The 20,607-nt window shown below is 38.6% G+C and overlaps 1 protein-coding gene across 1 annotated transcript in view; it reads right to left on the reverse strand.

Annotated features, from left to right (window-relative positions):
- DOCK8 (dedicator of cytokinesis 8) overlaps positions 1-20,607 on the reverse strand; it is a 69,665-nt gene that overhangs the window by 43,397 nt on the left and 5,661 nt on the right. The window contains exons 3-15 of the mRNA XM_066180714.1: positions 18,998-19,069; positions 15,514-15,637; positions 14,576-14,785; positions 14,290-14,375; positions 13,048-13,114; positions 12,647-12,796; positions 11,932-12,012; positions 10,970-11,129; positions 10,210-10,349; positions 9,885-9,978; positions 8,890-9,052; positions 2,331-2,448; positions 570-640 (exon numbers count right to left, since the gene is read on the reverse strand). Coding sequence (XP_066036811.1) covers positions 570-640; positions 2,331-2,448; positions 8,890-9,052; positions 9,885-9,978; positions 10,210-10,349; positions 10,970-11,129; positions 11,932-12,012; positions 12,647-12,796; positions 13,048-13,114; positions 14,290-14,375; positions 14,576-14,785; positions 15,514-15,637; positions 18,998-19,069 — 1,536 coding nt within the window. The remainder of the gene's footprint in view (positions 1-569; positions 641-2,330; positions 2,449-8,889; positions 9,053-9,884; positions 9,979-10,209; positions 10,350-10,969; positions 11,130-11,931; positions 12,013-12,646; positions 12,797-13,047; positions 13,115-14,289; positions 14,376-14,575; positions 14,786-15,513; positions 15,638-18,997; positions 19,070-20,607) is intronic.

The raw sequence follows: 20,607 nt of genomic DNA on the forward strand, positions 1-20,607 counted from the left end.
ACAGAGCTGAGTTAAACAAAGTATACATATACATACACACAAATTTTTATGATTTTGAAATATTTTTATGAATTATGAATCTGGAGGTTATATTTATGAACAATCTACAGCTTCAAATCAGAAGAAAACAGACAGTATCAGCTGGACAGTTTCAGCTTCCACCTATCTCTAGGTTTCAATCTCTGTTTTTGATTCTTGTATAAGTATTATGCATATCCTAAATCCCAAGTTCTCATTCATGAGAATGAGAATGTCCCTTCAGCTCTTTTGGATCTATGAATTCATTGAAGTGAATGATCTGAAAAATTGTGCTGCTTCCTGCTCCTGCCCCTTAATCTTCATAGTAGAAATATTCTCAGCTACTAAAAAGCTTCAAAAAAGAAAAGCAATGGTTGCTTACACAACAGTCACTTATGCAAATGAATACAGCCATCCAAATTAGATAACATAAACTGCACAAAACATAAATGTTTAAAATGGCATTCCTTGAGGAACTGTGTAGGGGAACAATTACGTAAAAAGATCATGATTAATACTTCTCAAGTTGTATGAACAGCAACAACACTTACTTATTATGATATGTGATAGCTGTGTATATTTCTTGGACAAATTCTGGACCAGAAGATTTCCCAAAAATTACCTACATTAAGAAGAATAGAAAAGTAACTGCAATCAGGACTACAGCATTTATTTGTCATCATCTTGTATAAATTTTAAGACAGTATCTGAAAATGTAAAATGACTCCACTATTTTATCTTAGCTTGTTGGCATAAAGGTATTATAACCAAGCACTTTCCCCACACTCCATTCAGGGTAAAACACCAGGAAAACGGAGCAGAGTAATTCCTAGAGTCACTGACTACCACACATCACATTTTTTAGTCACGAACTAAAACCCTAGGAGCCATAGGAAAAAAGTTATGGCAAGCGACTTATGTGTTGTCACACTGTCTTTATCTAAGTGCTAAAAGTTAAATTAAAAGTATTTTTAGAAGTTTTGTTTTTCAGTTGTAACCTGCTCATTCAGGGTGAGATACATCTCACCTTACCTTAGAGGTCCAAAGTCCCTTTAAAATCAAGGAAAAGAAATAGGCATTTCTGCTGCTAGATTTGCTCTCCTAAGACACAGGTCCATGGTAAGCTCTTGAAATCAAATAACTTAAAGGGAGCCCTGGAAGATAAGCTCAGACAAGAATCTCTGCACTGTGCAAGTCTATGTATGTGTATTGAGAGGAAGGTCACTTACAGTGGAGAGGGAAGACAGACTAACTGTGTCTGTTCTAACCATTTGTCAAAACTGAATCTTAACACAGGCAGAGTTTAAGGAAACCAACAATGCAGTATTGTGTAAAAGAAGGTGCTGTATTAACATGGCACAACTCTAGCTCTGGAAGAAACGTGGCTTGGAAAACACTGCTGATGCTCTGATTTCAGGTCCACAGGTCATGTGGAGCAAGGCAGTGAAGTATATACTAAACAATGTCAGCACTCTGAAAAAGGCCGGTTGGGTGATAATCCTTGGTCCAACAGATTGTTGGACTGTAAGTTTCCTTAAAACAGTATTCCCACTCATTGTCCTCCTGCTCCAACACATAAAATCACAAAAGATTTTTGTCTCAATGTCATTCTCAAGTACCCAACAACACAGTCTTGAAAATATATAAAGATTCAGGCTGAAGCAGACATCTGGGTTAGAACACTTTGAACTGAACCCCTGAAGCTTGGTAAAGTTGAATAGAGGATCTAACAGAGAGAAATGTTGAATAACCTGAACATAGATAGGACTGTCTGCTCTGCTAGTAGTGTATACATATGCCCTGACACACAGTGTCTTTCAAACATGGAAAGCTCTACCTATACTGCATGATTGTCCAGGCAATGAAGATCCCAACTTCTACCTTCCAGCATAATACCTGAGGACCTGTGTAAACGTAGTGTATGCAGAGGAGTAATCTTGGAAAACAGACTACAACCTTCTTAAAAGGTCTCTGAAGCCCTGTGAATTTTACCCTTAGAAATTCCAGCATGATACGATAGATACTGATGTAATACTTTGTCATTCTCCTGAGAATAGGGTAGCAAGATTTAGATGAGAGAGAGCAATATGCCTCTGGTTCCAGTAGAATCACAAGGGTTTTTTTGTTGTGGGCAAGGAGTATGGCCCTGCTTTGGGATAAGAATAAGAGCTTCTCAAGCTCTCTGTGTTAGGCTTCCTAAGGCCCCACTAGAAACTGTGGTGATGGGAAGTAAATAATGACCTCTCTCTTCCAGAGGTTTCTCAGGAATGCATGTAAACAAAAACCTGCTAAGAAATCTCAGAATTTATTACCGGCATTGCACAGGATGGGTCTTCACCACACATAAACTGGATCTTGATGGTAATGTTCCTTGCAGAAGTCAGTCGGTTTGCAAAATTCAGCCTCTGAGGGTAAACATAGAGGAGGTTTCTGCAAGAAAGATAAGGGAGAATAAAATGGGTAAATTCCTGTTTGAATATTAGCAAGCATTCCTGTTTGAATATTTGAATATTAGCATCTTGCTCATTCCTCTCCGTGTCCTTCAATTCCACCTACATAGTGAAAGATCTGTCAGAACTCAATTTCAGAAGTCCACAAAAAAGAAAAAGGTGATTTCTTGGTGTGACACATAGAACATCCTGTGTTTAAGGTTTTCACCTGCACTAAGCTATGTTCTGTTACAAACAAACAATTATCTTTGCTTGATGTAATGAAAAGCAGGAACCTCTCCAGAGAGCAGCTCCTTTCTCAGATGTGAATAATCGGATTTTGGAAGGGGGAAGAGTCACACAGAGGTACAAAGGAATCAACAGCTGAAGTTCATACATTCGTAGTTTATAGCAAAAAAAGAGCCATATATTCATTCCTAGGTTATACCCAAAAAAGCAGTATCAATGAACCTGTGTAAATACAAATAAGAAAATTTGAGAGAATAATTCTATAAGCTACCTCTTATTAGTTATGAATATGAATAATGCTTTGAAATATAGAATACTTTGCTGTTTACTAGCTTCTGTACATGAACATATCACTAAACATAAAAAGCACCTTTAATTTCTTTGGGGAATTTGGCAGCATAGGTGGTCTTCTGATGTATAATTCCAATAGAAGAGTCAAAATATTAATATCAAGATTTTTCCTCTGTTGAAGTTTATGGCAAATTTGAGACTTCAGGTAGACCCGGATTATATACAGATTCTGGAATCGTGATTGTGTTTATTTACTGTCTTGTTTTCCCAGTCTGATATAGGATTCTCACTGTTTGTCCTCTCAGTGTAAGGAATAAGATTAGTGTTGGAGGAAATGTGCTGGTTTTCAGTGAGAAACAATGAGGACTACACATGGACATGATTTCTTTTTGTCTGTGGCAGTCAGAGGCTGCACAAAGAACTGCACTGTCCTTATCACAGATATCTCCTCAGTACCACTGTCAGCTGAAAAAGACAAGCAGCCTTGGAGTATATTATCATTAAGTCAGACAGTCCACCTTCCATTTATCATATCCCAAAACCTGGAAAATTGTGGTTTATTCTCCTGATTTCCATGTGTCACAACATGACAGTACCATTTAATAACACAGCTCAAGCTACTCTTTTCAACCAACATGTGCTACATGGCACATGGCATGCCTTAGTAAAAAAATTAGCATGTAACTTGCTTTTCCCTACATTCAAGACAGAATGGTACTTCTGTCTGTCACACTAATGCACTCCCTTACGACATTACGTGCAAGTTTTGCTTTGCCAAATTCTCTCCCAGATGATGTTAAGGAAAGCTAAGTGAAAGAGTGAAATATATTGGTAACCTCTACTGAATTATACCTGGGGGACTGACATATTAAATGAAGGATATTGTCAATACTTCATCTGGCAGAAGTGAAGAAATACAAGTAGGGAAGGCTGAATAATACAGTCATTGCTCCATTAATCTGCAGCCTAGGACAAGATGTCACAAATCTATATAATGTACCTGAGCACTGGATTTTACTTTTAGATGTGATTTGAGATGAAAGATATGTAAAAACACAGAGAGATCTCTGCTGACTACACAACCAAGGAAGCATTATTCCAGCAAGTACTGGACTGAAAAGCTAAAGCTCGTGCCATTTATGCTGAAGTAGTTTTAGGGATCTTGCTTACATGTGTATTAAACCAATCAGCACTGAGGAAGAACAGAGGTAAATGCTGACTCTGGACATCCTGCAGAGATGAAAGTGATGGCTGAAGCCTAAAGCAGGAAGGTGATAATCAAAATATGTTCCCTCACACAGGCACAAATTGTAGACCCATTGCTGACCACTGCCTTAGTGCTACTGCCTGCACTCCATCCATACACTCCAAAAGCCTGAGGGGAAGCAAAGACAAGGACCATTTTTACTTGGCAGTTAGCAGGGGCATTGGGGCAGCAAACACTGCTGTCCTTTGAAACACAGGACAGCTGGGATGCCCATGAGGATGTGGTGGACTCCAGAAGGCATTTCACCTCCCTAAAGTTTCTGCACTGAGCAGAATTATTACAGCAACATGACACAGCAAATACTTCTAGTCAGTGTGATTAAATTTCTCCCCTCATTCTCCCCACAGAAAGTGCAGGACTCTACCTACAGATTCAGTCAGATGTGCTTAAAAACCAGAAGAGCTATTCAAGGGGTAGCTTGAGTCTACAAAAGCCATGGCAGAACACCCAATGTCACTGAGAGCAGAGTCCTGGGTGAAGCACAGATGCTGACAGCTTCCATGGGTCAGAGAATGACCCGGAAGAGTGAAAAGAGACTATTTTAGAATCAGTCACCTGCTGGGAAAGCTAAGGGTCCTCCTAGCCTGGCACAGGACACCATGTGGTGTCAGTATACTTGCTGACCCTCCTACACTTTCATGAGGCTTAGCAGTGATTTAATCACTTCCCATGGGCAAAGCAACACAGATCTATCCTCTGACAAAATAAAATCTACTCAGAGTATCAAGTCTGTGACCGTTCTTACTTTGTGTTTTTAAAATACTGTGTGTATGTGCACATAGAAGAATCCTTGTCTTTGCCGGACTACACCTCGTGTGAGGTGTGAACAAGTGCATCTCAAACTTTCTATGAATATTAGGCATCTTCATTGATGACTGTGATGAGAATTCCAAACACAGTAAAACTCAACATATGTGCAAGTAGTCCCTACTGATACAAACCAAGGATGTTCTGTAAGTTAGGAGTGATGGATGAGTTAACATTGACACTTAAAACCTATAGTACTAGAAACAAAAGCTGATGTACCCATTAGTTATAATTTCCAATATTTGTTGATTCTTTCACAATTTTGGTGAGTAGTCTTCAGGAAAAAAATGGTTAAAAATTAAAAAGGACATCAGAAATGCTTAACCAAACATGAAAACCCATTCTAGTCAGCCATTGACTAGGAAAACAGCACAGTGACAGAACCTCAACATGTCACATTCAAGAGAATGTGTATGAGTCATATACTCTGTATATTAGGATGGATAATTTGGAAAATAATTGGAATGATTTTTCTCATGTTGCTAAAATTTTGAATCATCTGAAGAGTTGGTGGGCAGAGCTAAAACTAGACCAAAGGGCCCATAGAAGACTCACACATAGCAGGCATGCTCTCTCTGGATTCCACAGGCAGAGAGGCAGAGAGGCAGAGAGGCAGAGAGGAGTAAATAACCCTGAGAGAGCAATAACAGGAGTGAGACACTCCTGTTATTCATCAATAACCTTTCCTCACCCAAAACTAGTCAAGGGTGGGGTAGAATCATTACCACCAAAGCACAGGCCTACAGCTCACACTGCAGTCTACAGCAAGTCTGAGAACACTGCTAAGTGGTTTGCAAGTAAATGCAAGGAAACCACAAAGATGAGGGGTTTTTTCCCCCTTCCTCCAAAAATCCCCCAAGCATTAGGTACTACCCCTATCACAGACAGGACTTCCTGTACCTGGTTAAGCTGAGTTACTGCTGAAGTGATGTGACAAATCCCTCTTCCTCAGCACCAACATTTCATAGCGGCAGTAAACAGCATCATTTTCATTTATATTTAATGAGAAAATAAAATGACAAACAAACTTTAAATTATATGATTTTTTCCTATTAAAAATGGAGGGGTATGAAAGAAATAAATCTTGGAATGTTTTGACATTTTCAAGGAAATATTTTTATTAAAGAAATGTAAGTACACAACAAAAAGAAGTGCTCAATTTCACAGTGCACAAAGAAAGTGGGCTGGCTGATCTCTCTGGCATAAATCAGAAACAGCATCATTTAAAATAATGGCATTACACCAGTAAAAAAAAAAAGCTTGCAAGACCTGAGTTCAAAGACTATAACAGAAGGCTCCACTTTTCTTATCACAAAGGAAAAAGCTATTAAAAATAATAAAAAAAAATTTCATCCCCCTGAAATACCTTTGACAATTCATCCCCCAGTGTCTAAATGTATAGCACTGGTGGAAAAAAAAAATATTTTGCAGACTTGTATCTGAAAATTAGAAAACATTAAATAACCTTTAAGGCCCTAACAAGGCACGACACACATCTATGACTAAATGCTATCAAATTGCTTAAATAAGATTAAGCAAGATCCTTAAAAAAGGATGATTCTACTTTCCAGGTTAGAAGAAAGGAACTAAAACAACATGAAACACTTCGTATTTGGCTCTATTCAAATTCAGTTACTCCTCATGGGTTAGTTTAATCTCAAACTTATAATGGTATTCACCATGTGGAGAACTAAGCAATGGGAATTGTGCCAGGTTACAGTCGGACTTGATGTTCATTGGCCTAACATCACCTAACTATGCATGTCATACCATTGATTCACTAATCAAGGTAAGGATTAATGAAGGCAACTGTTCTTTATAGAAGTTGTTTCCATTATTACAAGTTAGGCTCAACAAATTCTACTTTGTTTTGTTGCCATGACTTTTACTTAGGGTGAAAATCAAAATGGAGACTTAAAAGAAAGGGTTAAGCATGTAAGGTGTGAACTCTTGCTGAAAGAGTGTGACAGCTGAGCAATAGCAAGCATTTCCTCTAATGTGGATGTATGTATTCAATACAGACACCCTGGCAACATAAGGATAGTGTGGAGACACCCAAATTTGCTTTAGGAGAAACACAAATTAATTTTTGGCATTGTGGCTTTGATATTCATTATGTCTGGCTGCAGAAGTGAGAACCTGATGAGAACTAAAGACAGAATATGCTGTGCAGACTCAACTGTTGTTACAGCTCAGAAACTCAGCAGTTGCTAATGACTTTGGGTCAAAAGCAAACCTTTAGACACAGCAAGACAGCACATTGGAATGGATACTTACTGGGGCCAGACAATGAACAGGAAAGTTAAAACTATGTCTTATTTTTTTTCATTAAACTAAAAAAAAGCACCTTTGCTCATGTTCATTTATACTTCCACTTTCAAGTCTATAAAAACTACTTTCCCTAAAGAAATGTCTGCATTAAAATTCTATCACCATCCAACTCTATCTTTGATACACAGAGAAGACAGAAGTACCATGACTCTCTGCATTTTAGTGTACAGGTGCTGTGATCTGCCCTTGAGAGACTGAATACCACTGAATTGTGGCAGAGCCCAACAGTAATTTCTCCTAAACTTCTAATGAGCCTATAGCCAAACTGGCCTTCTTATTTCCTGCTGACACCACATTGCAAGTTGTTACTGTAAGATAAGATTTGCCACTTCCTCTTTTTGTTTTCCTTTAAAGCTGAGACATAGATCCAGGTGTCACCAACAGCCAAACAGATCTCTAGTTTTCTGTGAAGGTGCGGAACATCTCCCCGGAATAAATTAGTTTGCCACGGTGCAGTTCTGAGTTGTACAGAACCACAAGTCTTGTCCTTCTCTCCTCCTGGGCTAGGTCAGATGAGCAGGTAGGAGAGCTCACTCTTTGCTAATCTCCACTGCAAGAAACTAATAAGCTTTACATTGCTTTATTCTGCAGCTTCATACTGTGATTCCCTATTGGTAGTCACATTTTTGCCACTAATACAATACAGTATCTAGCTACTGTTTTAGGAAGTTTAGAAATTTAAAATTTCTTAATCCCCCTTAGAATAGCATCATCTGCTATTATTGTTAAAAGCATTTATTGCTCCCTTGTCTTGACTAACACAATGGTCAGATGAAAGTAATTATTTCAAGTTATTTCCATGTCTATAATATTGTGATACACCCTATCAGAATTACTTGTTAGCTGTTACTGTAACTGCTAGCATTACCACACTCACTAGCAAAGAAATACTGCACAAACATCTTGAAACACACTCTTCTGATGTTGATTTCTTATAGGACACTCAGATGTTCCAGACTACTAAGAAATAAATGATGGGAATTGCTCACTTGTATGTTGCTGAGTACTGTGATCACCTTGAAACAATCATTACAGAACAGATCTAAAGAAATTATATTACATAACCTAAGTGCCCATTCATAGTTAAAAGGTTTGTAGAGCAACACATTACTTCCTCAGATACCCAGATGACTCTAATTAACAGTAGAAACAACTGAGAATAAATACTTACCAGAAGTGTTAAAAAATTATAATAAAACCTACTGGGAAAAAACCCCTAAACCAAACAAACACCAAGGATAGATAGCTAGATAGCTAGATAGCTAGATAGATACATGAATGCCAAGTTATAGAAAATTTTTCAAAAGACAACGCAATTAGTAAACACATTACAGAATATCCTGCAAGTATTTTACCTAGTAATGGCTAGGAATATTAAATTATCAGCCCAACCCACTGTCTTTAGCCTTTAAAAAAAATATTTTTAGTTTCTATTTCTGAAAAAAAAATTGAGTAAAATTTTTTAAGGAAATGTTAAAAATATATGTTATTTCTTACCTATAAATGGTGTGGGGAACATATACTTCTCTAATTGGGAATTCCAAAATTTCTTTGTGAGGGCGATTACGGTTTTCTGAAAATGGCTTCACTGGAAGTAGTTCTGGTGTCAGACAATAACCAATGTTTTCTGGAGCTGGGGAAATCTCCACTTTAAGTGTTCCTTTAAAATTAAATCACAAAATCTTAGCAAAAATATAAAGAATGATTAGTGTATAATAAATGAAAAGTTAAAACAATATGTAAGGTTAAATAGTAACGCTGCAGAAAAAAGAACCAGTTCTTGGGCTGCAAGAGAAGAAAAGCATAGGTACAGAAAGACACCTACATAGGTATGGAAAGGAGCCTACACACATCCAACAACAGTTAAAACTGTTTGTGGAGCTCAGATTTGTCATTTCTGGCAATCAGCTAGAAAGGAAAAACAGTTTTGCCCTCAGTTCATATTTTTTTAGGGTTCCTCCACAATGCAGAAGAGGTTGAACTGTAATTTACTTAAAAGAGAAAAATTAAGCTGCTCAGATGTTCAACCGTAGCTAAACACTGCCTGCACTTCTCTACTTCGTTAACTAATGCTGACCCTAATATCAAGCTAAGATGAAATGTGTATACATTTTAATTTCTCTCTATAAAACAGGAACCATTTCAAAGCATCGCAGGAAAGTACCAAGGATCCTAGACATTTGCTTTAAAGAACTTTCTTCAAACACTTTGAATAATAACAAAAGATATCCAGTAGGTACACTGTAAATTAGGGAGAAAAGTAAATAATTAAAAAAAATGAAGCTAAATCTAAATGTCCATACTCACCCATGCAGAAAAAAAAATTCTACAGCATCTCTGTTCAGGTAGATATCAGAAACCCAGGAAGTCCCACAATGGCACATATTATAGACTTTAAACCCAAGTCAAATATATTTTGGGGTTGGAATTTACAGAACAGTTTAGGGGAGAAAAATACATACAACACCTTCCACCCAAAATTAATTATGTACCTGGTAAAGTCTTAATTCTTCTTTGCAAGGAAGATGATCTTTTGAAATCAGCTAAATATTTAAACAGATCTTCATCACTGAGCCTGTCTCCTTCCTACCAAGGGAAACACAAAAATCACTACCTTTGTAACAATACTCCACAACACGGAGAAAAGTTTCAGGGGTAAACCATGACCTTGAGGCTACCAGAGCAAGTGGGTTACTATTTCCTTGACTGCACTTATCCTCTGTCCCCACACAAATATAACTGGTAGCTTTTCCCAACACAATTCATATAACATAAATCAAAAATGTCTTATTGTATCAGAACTAGAGAATCCAGTACCTGTTTAAAGAAGGTATTATGGGTCAGAGAGATTGGTTTGAAGTTTGATGCTGGATAGTTGTCTTCCGAGTTGAAACTTCTCTCAGAAAACCTTCTTGCCTGCAGCAGTGTGGCCTTCTTGTCACTACTGGATCCTTTCCCTTCAAAGGGAAATTAAATTTTTTATCATCTTGCTTTTTGCTTTTTGCTGCAGCACAAAGTTTCTCAGAATACACTAGAAAACCACAGAAACATCTCACTAATATCACAGGACAGAGTACTTAAAACGTTCTGCTTCTTTTATTTCAGACTAGGTGAAATAGAGAAATACTAGGACACTAGTGGAATACTAGGACAAAACTATTGAAGTGACATTATTTCTGCTGCAGAGCAAAAGATTATTTGAATTTTTAGTTCATGGGTTATAAAGCACATTGAACAATGGTCCTGCCTACCATACTGAGATACTTGGTATCTTGACTGCTCAGTATTGCTAGCTAACTCCATGAGGCTAAAGGAATTTTACTTCTACAAAGCCAGTGTTCAGTGAAAATTGGGCCTAAACCATGTAAGAATATTCAGTAGATATAAAAATAAATATGCAGAGACAACATGGTGAGCACAATTAATTTGTAAGTGTTTGGAGGACTGAAAAGGAAAGCTGACAAGACATGACTTCAAATCTGTGATTTACTTTTGATGACAGAGTGAATAACATTTTTCCTATACTCAGTCCTACTGAAGAGTAATTTTGCCTTACTTAGAAAAGTTAGACAAATACCGTTTAAACCTTCGGCTTCTTGAATTTCTCGTTCCAGTGTAGAGAGATTGAAGAAATTAGCTAGGCATATGGGAATCCAGGCGAATGGCATTCTGTATCTCCCCAGCCTCTGACAAAAGGATTCAGCTTGTGCTTTCAGTTTTTCAATCTTTTCTTTTGTCTGAGACAAAGAAAATAATTGCTGTTTCAAAAGTAGTTATTGCGATGCTACCATAGACAAAAACGTAAGTTATGTATTTATAGCTCAGTAAATAATTTGCATTGGTATCTCTCATATTTTCTTGCTACATCACAGACAGAATTGTACTGTTTTGATTTGTACATTCACTTCAATTGCTTTTCAAAGAGTTCATTTGCATTACAGAAATGTAGAAGGCCAATCTTTTTGTAGTAATCTTCAAACCCAGAACAAACAATCACCACGAATGTTAGCAGGTTCTACTTCTTTTATCAGATACAGAAAAAAAATTCTATTGAAAGTAATATTCTAAAAGTGAGATGTGTGGAAGGCCAGAAAACTGACAGTCTGTTCCACAGAGGTAAATGACCATGAATTCCTTGAACAGAACTCACACTATCTGTGGACAACAGTAGTGAACTGAACAACACAATGGGCTGTCTGCCCATCCAAATCAACAGCATGTCTCTGAGGAACAAGTATTTCTGCTAATCCTACATTTCAGTCATTTCCTTTGCTCACCTCTACCTGCTTCATGACTCGAGACTCTGTCAGTATTGATTTCCAAAGCAGTCAGTAACAACAGCGCACTTTGCCTTCTCCTGAATTCTTTCTGTCCGCCACAGATGTCGAACTGCTTGGACCATGGATGATCTAACTAGCTTCTTCTCCAGTGTTTTTGGTATTCCATCGTATTTCAAAGGGTCTGCTCTTCCTCTTTTTTTTGCTTGTTTTTAGCATGCATTTTTTAAAATCGAAATATTCTTTACAATTATTTACTTACCTTGCCAGCCTCACTTTCTTTAAGTACCATGTAAGGTTCTGCACAGTCTCCAATTTCTCCTTGCTGAAGCACTTTTTCTACCTATAAAAAGCAGTAAAATAAGACGATTAAAGAAAAAACGTCATCCAAATAGTAACAGGGTAGTTTTTCTCACAATTTGAAAGAGCTTGCTTAGATATATAGCTGTATATAACATCTTAAAACTGTCTTTATGGAGTAACTGGTAATAAACCTCCTAGTCTTCCATGTGTAAGAAAGCAGGATATATATATATGTGACAACACCATCAACCACTTACTACTGCACTTTCACTGAAATCAGGATAATTAACACATTCCAAATGAAGTGGTTCAAGTAAACTCAGTTTCAGAATTATGCAAACAAAATGATGCAAAGTGACTAAACCAATGCAAAAAAAACTCCACAGAATGTAAATAAAATTTTTGAAAGTGCTTTATTTCACTATATTTTTAATTTCCCTCAGGCAAAGATAGGAAATTCTACAAACTTAGTAGAACTGGTAGACGGGATACTAATATAACCTCTTAGCTTGAGAATGAGATGTACCACTGGACACCTGCTCACATACTACTTTTAAAAACTATCATAACTTATCTCATCTAGACAAAAGCCATGTTTGTCAGTTCAGTCTGTGAACTCAAACGGGAACAGCTGGGAACAGGCAGAATGGTGTCAAAGTAGCACTGTAACATACCTTTATTACCAGGTATATATCTGATGAGGGATAAGTGACAGAAAATACTGCTGATCTTGCCTGAGTAGACAAGTCAATGGAGGGTGTATGAGAACGCAATAATCCTCTTAATGAATCAGAATTGAGGTCACAATGAAAATTTTCTGAGATCTTGAAAAAAAAAAAGGGATTAAAATATATTGTAAAGCAAAAACACTTCAAATTTCATTTTAAAACAAGTCAAAAGTTGTAACTACAACTACAAAATAAACAATTGCAAGCATTTGACTGACTGGACAATAAGGATCCTGGATCAAACTGCATGTGTAAAAAAGTAACAAGTTTCCTGTAAGTTTTCCTAAATTATTACTCCGAAGATAAAAACCCAGGCCAATGAACAACAATATTGTATAAACACTTACCTTTTTCCTTTCCTTTATGTCATAGAGAGCTATGCATGCAAACAAAGGTTCTATCTCTATATCAAACCTGTTAGGGAAAGACACACAAGACACTGATTGATGCTGCAATCATATGGTTGTGTATAATTTAAAAAATGGAAGAGTTATATTTTGACTGGCACTTTCATTAAAAAATGAAGAGAAATACTCAGGTCCAGACCTCAGGTCTCTCAAAGTCTTGAGGACTTTTTATATCAGTGCATTATATTAGATGATTTTGAGAGGGAAAGAAGGGTAGTAAACTGCATGCAATGGATTTTCTAAATTTGACAGGAAGGTGGTCTCAGAGATCAGTTAAGAATTATTGTATGTTGCTTTTTCTTTTTCTGTTTATCAAGTTGTGCTGGCTTTAGCTGGAGGGAAATTAATTTTCTTCAGAGTGGGGCTAGCATTGTGGATTTGTGCTGAACACAGGGTTGATAATATAAAGATGTTTCTGCTGTTGCTGAACAGGGCTTGCCCAAAACTAAGGCCTTTTCTGCTTTTGGTAGTCCTCCTGCTGGTGACGAGACTGGGATGTGTGGGAGACTGGGAGGAGACACAGACAGGACAGGTGACCCCAACTGATCAAATGGATATTCTAGATGATGTGGCACCATGCTCAGAATACAAATGGGGGGCAAAAGAAGCAAGCAGGGGAAATCTGGAGTGATGATGTTTGTCTACAAAAGTCGCACTTCATGTGGACTTCTTCTCCTGGAGATGGATGAACACCTGCCTGCCCTTGGGAACCTCTGAGCTAATTCCTTGTTCTCTTTTGCTTGTCTGTATGTCTTCCTTTCTCTATTAAAATGTCTGTGTCTCAACCCATGAGTTCTCCCATGAAATTTACTCTTCTGATTCTCTTCCTGATCCTGTTGGTGGAGGAGTGAGCAAATATCTGTGTGGGGCTTGGCTGCTGACTGTTGCTAATCCACAGTGAAAGTCCAGCAGTGTGTAAGACACAAATCACTTTTCTTTTCTTTTCTTTTCTTTTTTTTTTTTTTTAATATGTAATCTGGGTTCACTCACAACTCCTTTACATCCTGGCAAGTAAAAGATTTCTGTAAAGATTGATAGGAATAATTCTCTACTATGCTAAGAAAGAGCACTTGAGCAGTAAATACTGCTGTGGGGGACACCTGTGGTGGTGAAACAAGATGTGCAGCTTTACACTGTCGTGAACTCAGAAATGGTGAGCAATGCTTGTGAAGGATTACTTACTTCAGAGTCTGCAGCTTCACCAAAATCCTGTTGCCCAGATGTTCCTTTGGGCAATCTGGCACTGGCCGTATCTCCACTGCATCTTCCTATCATTAAACAGCCACACTCAATTAAAACTGTGAATTTACAAACTTGCATAAAACTGCTACAGAGCAGCATCCTCCCCCATTCAGTGGGCAGTTAGCGTCTCTGGAGATGACAAAAAAAAGGGGGGAGGGGGAGGGGCAGGGGAGGGGAGGGGAGGGGTGACTAGCAGGTCTAGCAGGACGGCTGAGCTCCCACTCACCTCATCCACGGCGGGGTAGAGGGCAAGGAGCTCGGGGTGCCTGTTGGTGCGGCGTGCCTCCTCGTTCAGCCTCTCGAACTCCTCGGGGCTGAGGTGCCGCAGCAGCTGCTCCAGCCGCGGGTCCGGCTGCAGGCTGCGCAGCTCCAGGTCGGAGCAGGCCTGGGGCGTCCTCGAGGCCTCCTCCGGGACAGGTTGGGGCCCCCCGACCTGCTGGGAAACAAGAGAATGTCAAACTGTGTGTCTTGGGCACCAGGCTGTCACAGAATGGCTGTCAGTGATGTGGGGAAAGGGATCTTAATGCCTTCTTGCCATGAGGCCTAGCAGTGAGCAAGGTGGCGTGGTTGGTGCCATCACAGAATACACTGAGCTGGAAGGGACCCTCTAGGATCACAGAGCCTAACTCCTGGCTCTGCAGAACACACTGCAAGAATCACACCACATGCCAAAAATGCTTCTTGAGCTCTGTCAGGCTTGTTGCTGCGACCATTTCCATGGGGAGCCTCTACCAGTGCCCAGCCACCCTCTGGGTGACGAACCCTTCCCTGATATCCAACCTAAACCTGCCCTGACACAAATTCAGTCCATTCCCTCAGGTCACCACAGAGCAGAGATCAGAGCCTGCCCCTGCTCTTCTCCTCAAAAAGAAAATGTAGACTGCAATGAGGTCTCCCCTCAGTCTCCTCTTCTTCAGGCTGAACAGACCAAGTGACCACTTCCATACAGCTTCCCCTCAAGGCCCTTCACCATCTTTTGTCCCTTCTCTGGATGCTCTATATCTCTCTTATATTGCAGTGGCCAAAAGCGCACATAACACTCAAAATTGCAGACAACACTCAACACTCAACACTCCCCTCCACGCAAGGGGAGGTCACACCACATGCTTCTTTTGAGGGAAGCTGCAGTATTTGATCGCTTTTCCCAAAGTGAACAAAATGTACCTGAAAAGTTGCATTGCCAGAATCCAATGTTTCCGATTCAAATGTCTGTCTTTGAAGCGTTTTGTGAAAATCTTTTCGGGATCCCTTGTTTTTCAGGCTACAGGTATCTGAATTCCCTTGGTTTCTTTTATGGAGAAGCCCGAGAAAGTCAGGATAACATGAGGAGGTGTTAAGAAAAAATGAAACATAAAAGACAAATTAAAAATTATTTTAAAACTGAAAGGATTGTTCTGCAAAAAGCAGTGTAGCACAGCGTTTATGCAAAAATTTGACATTTCCCAACTTTAATGTGTTTTAATGCATGATTGCAACTCCATAATGTATATTAAGAACAGTTTAAAAGGAAAAAAAGTAATTCAGATCATTTTTCTATAGAGTATAAGCCTGAGACAGCAGGAAAACCTGACCTAGGTACAAAATCTGCTCTTATCTCCCCTCCAGACATGGTGATTATTTCAGTGACCCTAAGAACACGGATCAGGAACACTTATCTCTTGGCTGGCGTCTTCAATTACATACATCAAAGCTCATACTGCTCTTATCCTGGACCTAGCTAGTATCCCAAGTTAATCACATGCCACGGTCTACACCTTCCAAAAAAATGCCTGGTTTTGAAGAGGGTTATTTTTATGCCACAATGTAACCCTCCAGGTTGGCAGCTTTGAAAAATTCTCCTGAAATTTCAATTAAAATTCCAATTCAATTTCAATTACATTTTTGAGGCAGATGGAAAAAAACAGCAGGAACCTTGAAAAAAAGGTGCTAGATGCATCCAGAGCTCTGTTTCTTTCACTATAGTATGCAAATTGCTAAATCCTGTGTCAGTCTTTTTTGCAATCAATCTTCTTATTTACAACATCCCGCTTTCACTCATTTTTCTTTCTGTGACACTCCCAAGGAAAATGACTGAACATCTGAGTACTTTCATAAAGAAGACACAATAAGCAATTATTGATCAGGGAGACACCTTTTTATTACATTTTGGGAGTAACTGAATTATATGCTCTGATGTGTTTTAATTTTAATTGTTTGCATTTTAATCGTTTGCCAGTTCACTGCAATGAAAACTGGTCATAAAAAGACAATCCCAGCTCTCCTTGGATGTGACCTTGTTTTGGAACCACTGTAATCATCCAGAATGGAAGGCAGAAATTCTGCATGACTTTAAGACATTTAAGAATCCTAAAGAGGTTGTATAGATTATTTTTTTCACTACCTCTGGTGGCAAATACCTCTGATTAATGGAGAAATTTATGTACCTGAGTTCATATTTTCCCTGTGGTGTGAAAACTACACTAGAGATGCCTTTTCCCTAAAGTACTCCTGGAAATTTTATTTATATTTTCTATTTATTTTGAAAAGCATTATAGCAATTAAAACTCACCAAGTGGCAAACCATGGTTTTAATACACATGTCAATTTAATGGGCACACACTGAGTTAAGAAAATGAGATGAGGAGAAAGAAAAAAGACAACTGAAAGGAGAAACGGGCACAGGAACAAGCTTCCCATTCAGTCTCCTGCAAGGCCACACGTACCCCAGCTGTGCCCAGCTTTTCTGCCACATTCCTCTCTACCCTGGGGCCCTCTGCTGTGCCACCCACTGGAGACTCCTCAGTCTCCTGTTCTGAACCTTCACATTCATGGATGGATCAAAGTCACTCACATGCCTCTCTCAGAAGCTCACCAGACAATACATTCAGCAACCTGTTCTAAAACATCTGTCAAGCAGGCAACTACAGTTTTTCCAGCCTTTTTCAAAACAATGGAAAGCCTTCTACAATTACTTTTTTCTCACTTCTCTCTTGAAATCTTTTCTTCCTCTCATGCCTTTTTTGGAAAAGAAACTGTCCGAGCATAACATGAGATTCCCAATAACAATCTATCACTCGTTTACGTGACACTGCAGCATATTTGGTAGTGTTTTTTGCAATTTTTAATAACTTGCTTGCATTGTTAGCCACAGCTGCCAAAGCTCAGCTCTCTGGCAGAGTCCACCATCGTGTTTACCACAGAGTCAACTGCTCAGTAAAGATTTTGAATGCAAATTTACCTCACCTGAATGAATGAAACAGTAAAACACTCAGCAAAACTTATCACATACGTGAATTTCTATGGCTCCATTCACATTTCTACTAGCACATACAAATGCAAAAATAGCTATGTTCTATTTTTCACCTCACCTACTTTGCTGCTCACTATTTTCTCCTGTGCTTGTTGGCTTTTTACAGCATGCTCAGAACAGCACTATATTCAAGAGCTAGTGCCTCTTCTCTGAGTGGTGCAGGAGGAGAGTCCACAAAACCCACTAGCCTACTTTCAGTGACTCACTGCGGAGCAGTTCTGAGAATTCAGTCGATTTCATCAGCACCCCTGGAGGAAGTCACTTAATAACCCCCAGCAGCTGTTCCACTGAGGAGCACAAGCTTTGGAGTTAAACAGTGCAAATTCCTCTACAATCACCGCTGTAAACCTATGAGGCACAGGCTGCTGATGTACATCATGTCAGAAAAACACAGAGTAACAAGGGCACAGAGTGAAGGGGCACAACAGAATGGCAGCAAATGTGTCAGCACTCAACCACCAGCTTCTACTTCTGCTTTTCAAGAGCTGGGCAGGAGTGCAGGAGGGGATGAAGAGGAAATGCTACAGACAAAAGAGAGCTCCAAAAACCTCATTCTGAAGAACAGGATGAGGTGATGGGGAAGGAGGCAAGTCTTATCCCACAGAATCCTCTAAGAGTCTGGGAACAGACATCCCTGCAACAGAGAACACTGACTGAGAGTTCCCTTCACATTTTACATGTGAAACAGAATAGGACAGAATAAAACAAAATTAAAATATAATGAACTAAACTAAAGGAAATTAAGCACTTATAATCACCCTGTGTTGAATTACACTGTGCAGAAGTCATTTACTGCTGTAAAATAGTAGATTTGGGTATAACACTAATAATCCCATGAATACACTCAATCACTGCTGGGAAAGCCCATAATCCTTGAGTTTTCAGACACATTTGGAAGTCAAATCACGATGAATTTTCAGGGCATGAATAGGAGAAAAGCATGCAAATACAATCTTTATCCCTGTTATCTTTCCTTTTAGTGGGATCAAACAATACTAGTTTTCCTGATTAAGATAAATCGTCATTACAGAGGGTTGATGTGAATTTCTCCTCATCAACTTCCCATCCATTCCCAGAGTACCTGATAATTAAGAAGCAGATGCAACAGTATTTGGCAATGCACACCACCTCCAACAAAACAATATTATTTATACTACTGGTTATTTATACTACTAATTTATAAGCAGGTGTAAGTTATTTATACTTACCTATTTAAGTTATTTATACTACTGAAAAGTCAGTTCTTATCTTCAACTGCTGACTAAAATCATTATAATTTAGGATTACTTATAACAGCAAACATCTCCACTCTGGAAGATGCAATGCATTTTTGATTCTATTTAGTTTTATGGTGCTTACTTTCGATTCACTATCAGCCACTCACGGATGTAAGTCTGAACACAGTCTTTGACATGTGAGTCCAATTCAACCCTGTGGAAAAAGCAACATATTTCAGCTCCTAAGTCATAGTTTCAGGACAAACAAATTTATCCTAACATGCTAGTCAGATAAAGACCTCTCTGGTAGTCCTCTCCTGTGTATTTATTTTACTGCTAAACTATTGTTTGAGGTTTAAAAAAATCCTCTGTACTGCATGAATTCCCTTATGCAGGTTTTTGGTAGTGTGCTGATAAACATACAAACATTCATTTAAGAGAGGTAACCACTTGCCACACTACCTTTTCATAAATATAAGACTGAGGCTGCTATAAAATATAGATAAATTAAACAAATTATACAACATAACCAGCCTTGTGATTTTCAAAGCTTGATAACAAGTCTCAAGATACAGAAATATTTTTTAGAGGCCTCAGCTCCTGGACTCTTGCAAATACCTAGTTTTTATGTATGTGCAATTTTCTCTTTCTCACAGAAACAAAGAAAAATCTAAAAAAGGTACCCTAAGCTTTTGACCAGATAGCATAACATAAGATAGCATAACATAAAGCTTCAAGTTCTAAGAATATGTTATATTTTAGTTTTCTGTTTTACAAATAAGTCTCCTTTAATGAAGGGGGATGTAAGTGCTCCTTGATAGACTGGATGCTATTTGGAACTGCAATTCTTTCAGCCGAAGACAATGTCCATGAACTTCACATCATGATGCTGTGGCGTAATTCCCCTATCCCCGTTCTTAAAATTTTTAATGACCGGTTCCAAAATAATTCGTAGCATTCTCCAATCCAAGTGAGTAAAAGGTGCCCCTGCCTCTGGTGGTTCATGCCTCTGGTTCAGGTGGGAGGTGTGTTTGCTGGCAGGCAGCACACTAACCCAGTTTGGTTGGTGGTACCTGTTTCCTGCTCTCAGTGCAGAGACACATCAAAGACTGCATTGCCTGCAGGCCAGTCCCTGGTGCGTGCCCCTTCCCTAACACATCCTGGCACCCTTGACCAGGATTTTCTGTAGAAACACTAATATCAATGATAGCAGTGTGAATGGCTAAGTGGCAAGCTGCTGTGTAAAAAAAATCTCCTGAAAGCATATTTGTTGGTACTGACTATTTGAGCTTTGTCACAGCCTACTTATAAAGCACTTAATAACTTTGTGGTGCAAATCAGGCTTAAAACTGATTGTACAGAATGAGCCTGCATGGTTTCCTACTGGAAAAACAAATAGGTAACCGCTGTTTTAAACATTAGGCATGGTGGGAAGTAACCTTGGAATTAGGTAAGAAATGGCCTTATTTTAGATGTAATTTCAGAAGTTGAATAATTATTTCAATATTTCTGTCCATCATTTAAATAAAAGATTACTTCATGTAAAAAAAATAAAAATTCAGTCTCCCACATCCATTCTGTCAAATCCACAGAAAAACAAGAATACCTAGTAAAGATTGGGACTTTTTCTATGAGTAACTTCAACCTTTTGTGCAAATATTAGAAAATCCCTTAGAAGCCGTGTGATTCAAATACTTCTCAGGTAACCTCGCATGGCATCTCATCTCTACTTTGCTCTCCTGAACTTCTTGA

The sequence above is a fragment of the Chamaea fasciata genome, unplaced genomic scaffold (genome assembly GCF_029207755.1).
Source record: "Chamaea fasciata isolate MVZ Bird 193981 ecotype frontalis unplaced genomic scaffold, bChaFas1.0.hap1 SCAF_4, whole genome shotgun sequence".
NCBI lineage: Eukaryota > Metazoa > Chordata > Aves > Passeriformes > Sylviidae > Chamaea > Chamaea fasciata.